The 10,984-nt window shown below is 31.2% G+C and overlaps 1 protein-coding gene across 1 annotated transcript in view; it reads right to left on the minus strand.

Moving 5' to 3' along the window:
• LOC132714196 (prestin-like) overlaps positions 1-10,146 on the minus strand; it is a 45,568-nt gene extending 35,422 nt beyond the window's left edge. Inside the window, exons 1-4 of the mRNA XM_060696986.1 lie at positions 9,987-10,146; positions 5,332-5,649; positions 4,575-4,685; positions 4,051-4,283 (exon numbers count right to left, since the gene is read on the minus strand). Coding sequence (XP_060552969.1) covers positions 4,051-4,283; positions 4,575-4,685; positions 5,332-5,649; positions 9,987-9,993 — 669 coding nt within the window. The 5' untranslated portion in view covers positions 9,994-10,146. The remainder of the gene's footprint in view (positions 1-4,050; positions 4,284-4,574; positions 4,686-5,331; positions 5,650-9,986) is intronic.
• Between the last annotated feature and the right edge of the window lie 838 nt (positions 10,147-10,984).

Raw genomic sequence — 10,984 nt, forward strand, 5'->3', positions numbered from 1 at the left:
TACATTATTATATATCATGTAACGTGAAAACTTCTGCTTAAAGAAGACCAAGAGTGCATTTTTGTACATCATTATATATCATGTAACGCGAATACTTCTGCTTAAAGAAGACCAAGAGTGCCTTTTTGTACATCATTTCAGGTACACAGTGTTACAAAGTAGAGATGACCTGTGTTTTCTTGTTGCCATATTTATTTACATATCAAAGGTAGGAGAGTACATGAGGTAAAGTGATATTGTTTTTGTCTACAAAAAAAATTAACCTTGAAAACTTAAATCTTCAGTCTGTGAACTATAACAATGAAACTTGACCCAAACATCTCAGGATAAAGGCTGCATTTTTCACATGGAATTAAGACCTTGACCCTGGCTTACCTAAAGTTTCAACTTTCAGGCACATATTACTTACACCTTTGGAAATTCAACCATTTTTTGTTTTAAATACACATTTGAGCCGTGTCACGACAAAACCTACGCAGTCTGATCAGGATCCATGCTGTTCGCTATCAGTAAGCGAACAGCATGGATCCTGATCAGACTGTGAGGATGCGCAGGCTGGTCTGGATCCATGCTGGTGGCAAACCCATTATGTTGGTTGCTCATTTGGAAATTCAAGCATTAATGTTTTATCTTTTAACTGGGATTAGGGAAAGGGACATTTAAGTTCAATAATGAATTTTTGATTTCCGATGCAAATTTGTCACTACCTTACCCAGAAGTAAAGATCTGCCCTATCAAAATACAAATTTCTGAATTTTGAAACAAATAAATCTTCATAACACCCACAAAGCTTTCACTGAATATACCCCCGAGTTAGTCTAACACATACCATAACAAAATTGCTTTAGAAAGATGTAAAATACAAGAAATTTCCTCTCCATCTGAAAGGCATTACCCGGGTGTAGATTTTCCAGGGTAAGCCTGGAAGAGAGGCTGGTAACCCTGGAAAACTATGGAAAAGCATGGAATTCCATGGAAATTCATGGAAAATTGGTATTTTTTCCATGCTATATGGACTTTTTTTGTCCAGCCATTTCCAGCATTGCTGGAATAGGCTGGAAATTAGATGGACATTAGTGGTAAAAGACTGGAAAACCATGGACTTTACTTCCATGTAGCATGGAAAGTGGAACTTAGATTTTTTTGATGCTGGAAATGTGTTAAACTTTCTCTAAGTATGCTGGAAAAAACTTGTAAAAATTACAACAAGAAATCTTACTTTATATATTCAGCCCAATATTGTAAATATACGAAGAAAATATAAAATCATCATTTATTTTAATACAAGTTACTGTAAATGATTTGAAATTTGACACTTTATACATTTCATGTAGTTGGAAAAGGGTATATCAGAAAAAATGTCTATGCTAAAGACATAAATGAATTGATTGTTAAATACATGTTATTATTTAAATAAATCTACATGAAGTTATGTACAATGATATAATATCCATTTAATTACCGGCTTTTAGTTTAACTATAAATTAATTAAAGTCTGTGATTCAATCATTCAGACACTATAATAATCAAGATGGGATTGCATTGCTTGCCATTTTTTAAATTCTAAGAATTCATGTTTTTGGATAACAATCAATAAATAAACAAAACAAAAACACTGCATGAAAGAATCTCATATATATTCTATATTAAATTGATCAATATATATTGCTTTTATTTAGAAAAATAAATACTACATCCACTGAGATTTTACGCTACACAGATCAGAGCTCTTATAAAACTCATTGACCAGCATTTTCCTACCATCTGTGTATGACTAATTTACTCCACTGGTCATTCCGACAGATCAGGCTGTTCCATGTGATTATTTTGGGGAGAGATAGCATTATAAATTTCATATGCAGAATGTGTCTAGAAGGACATTGCAATCTTTTAGTACAAAAATTTGTAATGATCTTTAAAATCTATATATCTATTAGCTATTTGATATTTTCTTTTACGCTCAAAGAATAAAAGTTAAAATGATGAGTAGATTAACCCTGCTTTACATAATGATAGACCTGTCCAGTAACTGTTGTAAATTTTGAATTCTAAGATATCTGGGTCAGCAAAGAGTGCAGAGGATGTACTTGCTATTTTAGCAGTTTTGTTTAAGATTTTAAAGTATTTATGTATTGGTAGGATAACAATCAGAATCACCTGGGACAAGGAGATATACAACAGAATCAGGTATTTATAAACCTTAAGTTACATTAATGCAGAAACAGGCTATATGTCAAACTATTAACATTTGTAACAAGAGATCAAGGTTGTTTTTATATTTTCAACTTCATGCATTTGTTTTTCTGATAATTGTTTTTAATCTATACATGTATAATCTGTAAAATATAAATTTTCAATGATTTCTTTATAATGATTGTGTATATTGTTTAAATGACATGTTAGTAGATCTTTTTCATTTCCTGCAAATTTAACAAATTAAATCAATTTGCTTAAATAGGACTAAATGGTACAATCAGTAGTTTTGTACAGCTGAACAGGGTCATCATAACCATTTGTTATTTTACATGTATGTGTTGTGTTTTCAATGGAACAATCTAAAATTACATTTTACATTATACATTTGCAGGCTGGGACATTAGTGCTGACTGTGAGAATTACCAGCAGTGTTTAATAATGATGTGCAGTATTAATCCTGAAAAGGTATATTTTTTAATCTCAATACTTTTTTATTCCATGTCTTTTCTTGAAAAAATACATACTGGGTAATAAATAATGTCACAAATTTACTTAATTCTTATACAGAGAAATTCTTAAACACTTGTGCACTTTGAAATAAGATATACTGCATAATGCTTTAGTATTTTTGAATATGCATAAGCATAGTTAATATTTAATAGTTAATACTGTTAAAACATTAGATTTGATGTTATTAAAAGATATGAAATATAACTGCATATATGCAAAAAAACATAATTCATCACCGCATCTGTGTTTAATTAATCATGAATTTTATCTTTAAAGGTGAGCACAACCACAAGAAGTTCTAGGAAACACAGGCAGAGGACTTAAAATGGACTTCGATAAAAGAAATAGTAATTTAAATAATCAGAAACAAATTTAAGATTGAAACAGTTTCTCACTGACAGACGAAGAGCAAAATAAATGCTAAAAACAAAGTGTTGGATTCTAAAAAAACCAGAACCTACCAAACCTGCAGCTGGAAAAAAACTTTTTGTGTTACCTGTTCTATTCTGTATTTGGACTAAAGGATATGTATTAAATTTTGTAAATGAAATATGTGATCATGTTAAACTCATAAAAATTCCACTGCTAAATTCCATCTCAGAATTTTACATTTTAAGAACATTCAGGGATGCTGGAATTAGGCTGGATTTTTTTCCATGTTATTCCATCAAGGCTGGACTTAATTTACCATGGTAAAAAGTCCAGCCTCTATGGTTGGCAGACACATGGAATACCCTGGAAAAAAATCCATACTTTTGTTCCAATACTCCATGTACATGGAAAAGCATGGAATAAAGTCCATGCTTTTCCATGGAAAACATGGAAAATATTTCATGCAGCATGGAAAATGTTCCATGTTTTTTCCAGCCCATTTTTTCTCAGCTTCAGGCTGGAAAAGGCTGGAAAATTTTGTTCCAATACTCCAGCCTCTTATTTTCCATGGAAATCCCTGGAAAAGCATGGACTTTTTACACCCGGGTATTCACAAAACCTCCTCAAACTTGAATGCACATTGATTTTAATTTGTCTGCAAAACCACTCATGTAGAAAACCACATTTCTCTTCCAGCAATCCAAACAGAAAGCTTTCAAATATTGTTCAGTAGCAGATAAAAATAACAAAACATGACAACTTAAGCAATATGGAATGAATGGAATTTAGAATATCATGTACTTTTGTTGTTTTTCTTTCGTTTTCTCAAATTATTTGGAGAGATCAAAAAACGTTTTCCTTTCCAAAAGCAACTGGCTACAATCAATATAACAGCAAAATCAAACATTCTCTTATATTTATAAAAAAAACTATTTCTTTAAAATCAAACCAAAAAATATATTATTAACCAACCTGAATGACTCCAACTAGAAATGTAGTTGACATGGCAAACTGAAGTCTGAGATTCACTTCCTCAGGAGACATGGCGGAACTGTCGTCTGCTACAGAGGATGTTACATTAGTCTGATTCCCTGTCTGATTTGCTACAACAGTAACCAGTCCAACTGATGAAGTAGGTATTGATACAGTATCCATACCCTTGGAAACAGCTGAACCAATCATAAGGCACGCAACAGCGAATGTACCTGTCCCAATGAAAAACACAGTCAAGCATTCAAGCATGATTCAACAAAGTTGTAAAGTGCCTAAATGATAAAGTGTAAGAGATGCAAAACAAATACAAAAGATTAAAGAACAAGAGCTCAACTAAATCACTAAACTGAATTACTAGAGTATACCATGAGGCAATAAGCAAACAAACAAACAAGCCAGCTGAAAGAATTTACTATGCCTCACAAATGTTTGCCTTGATAAAATCATTATCATTATTAAAAGATAGAATATGAAATAAAAATGATACAAGAAAGTTCACTTACCCATAGAAATATGTTTGCTTGTTCCAAACAGAAAATAGACAAGCACCGGAAAGAAGGACATGTATAACCCATAGACTGGAGGCAATGTTGTCAACATACCATAAGCCATACCTGTTAATAAAAAGAATAGTTACCAAGAAGTCACAAATTTGTATAACCATGATCAACTTTTAATCAAGGAAACTGAGAAACAAATATTATGCATTATAGATGATAAACAAGTCATTGGCAATCTGAAATTAAGACTAGAGCAATAAGAATGCTTCATCAATTGGACACCAGACAGAGCTCCGAGTAATAATACATTGTATAACAACATAAAGACTTATTACTACAAGAGCTTGTGCTTGTCTATTTAAAATTTTAACTTCAAAAATACTGCTTTCAGAATTATGGCCCTTGTCTGATAATTGCACCTTGTCATGATAAGCAAGAATGCAAAGTTTCATCTTGATAATATTTTGAATGTTTGAATAATGGGCTATATTTACAGTGGTTTTAAGACAACAACTACAAAGATGACAACACAGCAATCATAAAAGCTTGACTTTTGTTCCAAACAGACGAGCAAAACAAATGGGAAATGCTCAAGCTTATACAAAATCAGTCACCTGAATAATAAGCTCAGGGTCTTCTGATGACAAGTCAGGGGTTAAAGTCATATACTGATTTTGGATCACCTGTCCCTTATCACTTTTAAGTCAAGGCATTCATACCACATAAAACTAAAATTTATAATCAAATTATGTAAACAAACCTTGGGGAATGTGCATTATTCCCACTGTTAACCCTGACACAATGTCGCTGGGAAGATCTTCCTTTAAACTGTAGTCCTTCAAGATGGTTATAAATGGAAACATTCCAAACAGGAAGTTCTTTACACATGACCCTGAGCATACACATCTTGACAGTTGCTTGTTGACAACGTGTCTGAGTGTTGTAGAACGAGGAGTCACAACCTCATAATTCTCATCAAATTGTTGCTCCGTGAAGACTGATCGCTCTATCAAAATCTTCGGTTGCCCGTTGGATTTAGGATTCTCCAATAGCTTGTCAACCTCCTCCTGCGCCTTACCTGGATAAATATAGAAGAAAGCAATTTGATAAGTGACATACAGTAAACAAATACAAGAAAAAAACTTATAGTGCAGCTTTAAGGTCCACTTTGTGACGTCACATCTGGAATTAATTAGCCTCATCATGACAAAACCAACATAATGCGTTTGCGACCAGCATGGATCCAGACCAGCCTGTGCATCCGCACAGTCTGATCAGGATCCATGCTGTTCGCTGTCAGTTTCTCCACTTGTAATAGAGCTGGTATTAAGCGAACAGCATGGATCCTGATCAGACTGCGCAGACGAGCAGGCTGGTTTGGATCCATGCTGGTCGCAAACCCACTATGTTTGGTTTTGTCATGACACAGCTCAGTACAGTGCTGTATAGTGAGTGTGACATCTGTAACAACATTGATCAATAAGGTAATTAGTCGTTCTAAGAATCTCATAAAACAACTTAATTACCTTTATATTATATACATAAGATAATCATTAAATTTTCCTTAATAAAAAATAAACTGTAACAAAAATATGTGCATAATAAAAACAGTCATTCTTTAAAGTATCCTGTATTCTTGAACACAAGGAAAGACAAATGGTTGGATTTTCAAACTTTGTTAAGCAAATTAAGTATTCAGACCTTATTTTCAAAATTTGCATAAATTTCCTTTAATCTATATAATATACTAGATAATAAAATATTGTAGAACAACATATCATTATTCATCAGACAAATGTTCATACTAAAACACTCTAAGAACTCTTTCAAAAAAATATTTTTCAAGCAATCTATTAAATGAATATCAATAATAATACATTTCTAGTGCTTTTATCAATATTTGAAATGCTTATGGAATGTGTACCCTTAGTAGTTCATTATATACTAAATATATAATTAAGATGATTTTTTAGACAATTATTCAGCAATAGTTAACACATGTTACCCACAGATTGAGTTATATTTTAATTGTTTAAAACATGGTCAATATATTATAATACTCGTATAACATTCAAGTGTTTTTGTCATCATAATGAGAAGCTCATCATAAAAGGAGTTTACTAAATTTAAATTTGAATACATCATTTTATGAATGCAACATCCTGAAATGGAAAGGGCAGTTCCGAAAAATAAACACACTTCAAAGATAAATTTCACTTCATAAAAAAAATTACAATCAAATGACAAGACAAGATGTCTAATTCTGTCATTTGGAAGAAATTAAAATGACTTGAAAATTAATTTCTCTCTTTGAAAGGTACATTATATGCTTATTTGTTTATTTGTTGTAGTTTTTGTTTTAGTTTAGTTTAAGACCACAATTTATAGTGACACATTGCATGTTAAATCATTCTCCAACGTATTTCATTATAAATCATATGTTATGTTAAATTTTTAACGAAAAAAGAAGGACAGAATACACACAATATGGATTTGGAATAAAATGTTATAATTAATTCCTAAAAAAAACTCAGTACAGTCCCTTTAAAATATCATTGAACAAACTGAACTAACTCTAAACTAAAACTTCTAGGACATTGCCTTTAGTGAGAGAATCATGTAAGCCATGATAATTAATAGGAGAGTTCATGTACATTAATTATCTATATAATTACTTATAGGTGTGTCAAATCTATGGACAGTGTTACTAAGCTTGATATATATAATAATACCTATAGCTCAGGTGTCAATGACTTTTCTGTTATAAATGCAATATCATGACCTTAGAGACAATAGTATGAAACAAATCAAAATTAACGAGTTTCACAATGGTAAACACTGAACTATTAATTGTTAGAAATTTTACTTTGGTGTATAAAACAATGTTATTATGATTGGTTCCTTTAATACATGCTTTTAATCATTATATATTGAGTAAAGCATATAAATATATTTATTTTTTTGACATTTGAATTATGTAAAAGAAAATTTGTTTCTTTGTTATACGTACTTAATATAAGTCTCTCTCTCTTTCATAAAAATGTTGAAATTATGCAACATGTTATCAATCACCTTTGTTGAAATTTGAAAAGTAGAATATCTTAAGATATTTGAAATACTATGTCTTCTCTGCTATATGTATAATTTCACACTATTACAAAAAGTATTAAATTACGATCTTTATGCTATAAGTACGTTGCGCACATTTTATTTTTTTTCTAATGCAAATATAAGATTCAAATATGAAACTTTCTGTTTTATTACAAACAATTGATACTAAAATAAATGTTAAATGGGAAACTGACAAAAGCCCTCCCGGACAAAAGCCCTCCCGTCGAAATAAATGACAAGGCGGACAAAAGCCCTCCTGTGAAAATGACAGGGCGGACAAAAGCCCTCCCGTTAGAATATCAGGGCGGACAAAAGCCCTCCCGTGAAAATGACTGAGCGGACAAAAGCCCTCCCGTGAAATTAACAAAGCGGACATTAGCCCTCCCGTAACAAAAATAAATATGTATGTTGAATACCTGTGTTTTTTCATTGCACTCAACATATTAAAATTGTTACATATATTTCTTGTTGTTTTCAATTGGCCTAAGAACCGGTATGTGTATGAGCTAGAACCATCTTTTATTCTGAATATACCTTCCTGAAATGTGTAACGAGGTAACTTTTTACACAAATGTCGTTAAAATCAAAGTCACCTCTAAAAGTAATTGACTCATTACAAGGCACATTATAAATGTCTATAACTTTTTAGTTAGACAATTTTAACTTCTTTTCATCATTTATTTCTCAATTAATACTAACATCACATAGGAGTAATCCTTCATATCTACGTGAATAAATATGCACTTACAGATTTTAGCACTAATTATTCAAATGCAGTATTCACTAGCAAATTAAATGTGCTCAAGCTCAATATTTTTTTACAAACACGGTTATGCCAATGGAAAACAAAAACATTCATGATTACAATTTTAATATGTTGAGTCAATATAAAGTATTTAACGTACAGATATGTTTTTGCTGCGGGACGGATTTTGTCCGCCAAGTCATTTTTAGGGGAGGGCTTTTGTCCGCCCTGTCATTTTCACGGGAGGGCTTTTGTCCGCCTTGTCATTTTCACGGGAGGGCTTTTGTCCGCCTTGTCATTTTCACGGGAGGGCTTTTGTCCGCCTTGTCACTTTTTGACGGGAGGGTTTTTGTCCGGGAGGGCTTTTGTCCTACACTCATGTTAAATTGTTAGAACCTGTTTATAACCTGGATATATTTCGTGTTTGTTTTTACGATATGCTTTTGTTTCGTATTGTTCAGGTTATTATGAAAGGTGTAAACATTCTATTTGATCAATTTATCATACTAAATTTGTTAACTTAATATATATTTCTTCTCACCAAATTGTAACTTAATATATTACTATTATCCTAAGAATGTAATATAGCCGTTTACCATTATGTATTTGTATTGTGTTTATGTATGTATATACTGCTGATGTTTCCCGCTGTTGTGGGACTTGTGCATTTTGTAAATAAATTGAAATAAAAAAAAAATAATAATATATATAATAAGGCAATGAAATTATATTTTGATAATTATATATAGTGAAAATTATCAAAATATAAATTCTAAACAGCAAACCTACATGTACTTATGAATGCTAGTGAAAAGGTTATATTCATTTTTATAATCATCAGAAATACACTTGGTCATAAAGTAAAATGTGCACTGAAATATTGTCACCCAAAACTCAAGAAATTATACTGAACTGTTTAGTTTATACTTTGTTGGGTGTAGATTTTAACTCATTTTTGGCCATGTATATCTCCATGGTGGGTCCAACTACCTGGCAAAATTACTCGATGATTAATCAGTAACTCAAGCAAAGGACTTTTTAATCTCACATGATTACTAAATTTCTAAATCAAAACTAAGAGTGAAATGATTGTAAAATGTGATGGCAGAGATCAATTATCACGGAGATATTTTGCCTAGCCCAATGATCTAACCGGAGCAACCTTAGACTGGATCACAAATCCCATGCTCTCTATATTGAGCTAAGTGGGCAGATTTTTTTTTAATTTATACAGTCAGTTATTTAAGTTTGATTGTGAGAAATGATATAAGACTATAGACACATAATAGATTTCCATTCACAATATTTCAAGACGTTATAAACGGCAATGTAAGAAAAATATAAAATAAAGGAATAAAAATATTATATTATTGTACATATATAAATAATGCAGATAATTAACACTAAGAGTAATTAATCTATCCAGCGACTCAAACAATTAACAATTGAATAAAATAGCAAGAATTGGTGAGAAATATCATTAGATAATTAAATTATATACAACAAAATACATAATTACAAATGAAACTTAAGAAACAGAAAGTTATCAAAAGACGTACCATTCATTTTCCTTATTTCTGTTAAACAAAAGTTTTATGATGTACGTTTAAGTATTCGTTACACAGACATCTTGATAAAATTATTTAAAGATGGTACATATAGTAAACTGTACAACCACAGTTATATACATACATTCCCATGCAAACACCGTTTAATTTTCTCATGATGAAACATTTACCATCTTATCACATTTTGGAGATTTTGAAAATATTTCGCAAGTTACTTCATTACTTTAATTATAAAATTTATTTGTTAAATATTCAATATAGCTTTAATTACCTCTTATTTGGAATTATTATTTTCTTATTAAATTACCATTATGATAAACTGTTGAACTAGTGAGTTATGAGTTTTTTTGAATATTTAAATATGAAGCAATTTGATTGAATTAGAATAATGTCACCAAGATATTTTGTTTGGTCTGTTGAACAATTATGAATGATTCTGTTTCTAATAATTATTCTTACACACCCATAATTTAACCAGACATAGGGCAGTCAAGTGTTATAAATATACATGTTCAGATTTTGAAGGACACGCATAACATTACAATGTAAAAATTAAATGTACATTTAAAAAATAATTATACTGAGCAAAATTACAGAGAAATAATTTTAAATGCAAACAAACTGTATGAAACAATTTATTTAAGAAATAATATATCCCAAACAGTGATTTTATTGCTCAATAACATCACTGTTTGGAGTTCGGATGCGAGGAATTATATCACGAGCGCATCATTCTGAACGACAAACAGTGATGTTATCAAGGGATAAAATCACTGCTTTGGATATATTATTTCGATTCCAACACGACATCAACAAATAAATGCTGCCGTACCTGATATTAAGCAAAATTGCGCCTGATTTGTTTCTGTACTTATTTTCAGCGCGTTGGATTTTTGGTGGTTACGTCGCGTGTATAATGTTTACGTCACATGTCTAAATATAGAACGTCAAACTGTGACTCTGTTGCATAATGACACACACTTTCGTTT

This window comes from Ruditapes philippinarum, unplaced genomic scaffold (assembly GCF_026571515.1).
Source record: "Ruditapes philippinarum isolate M1 unplaced genomic scaffold, ASM2657151v2 ctg1347_1_1_1_1, whole genome shotgun sequence".
NCBI lineage: Eukaryota > Metazoa > Mollusca > Bivalvia > Venerida > Veneridae > Ruditapes > Ruditapes philippinarum.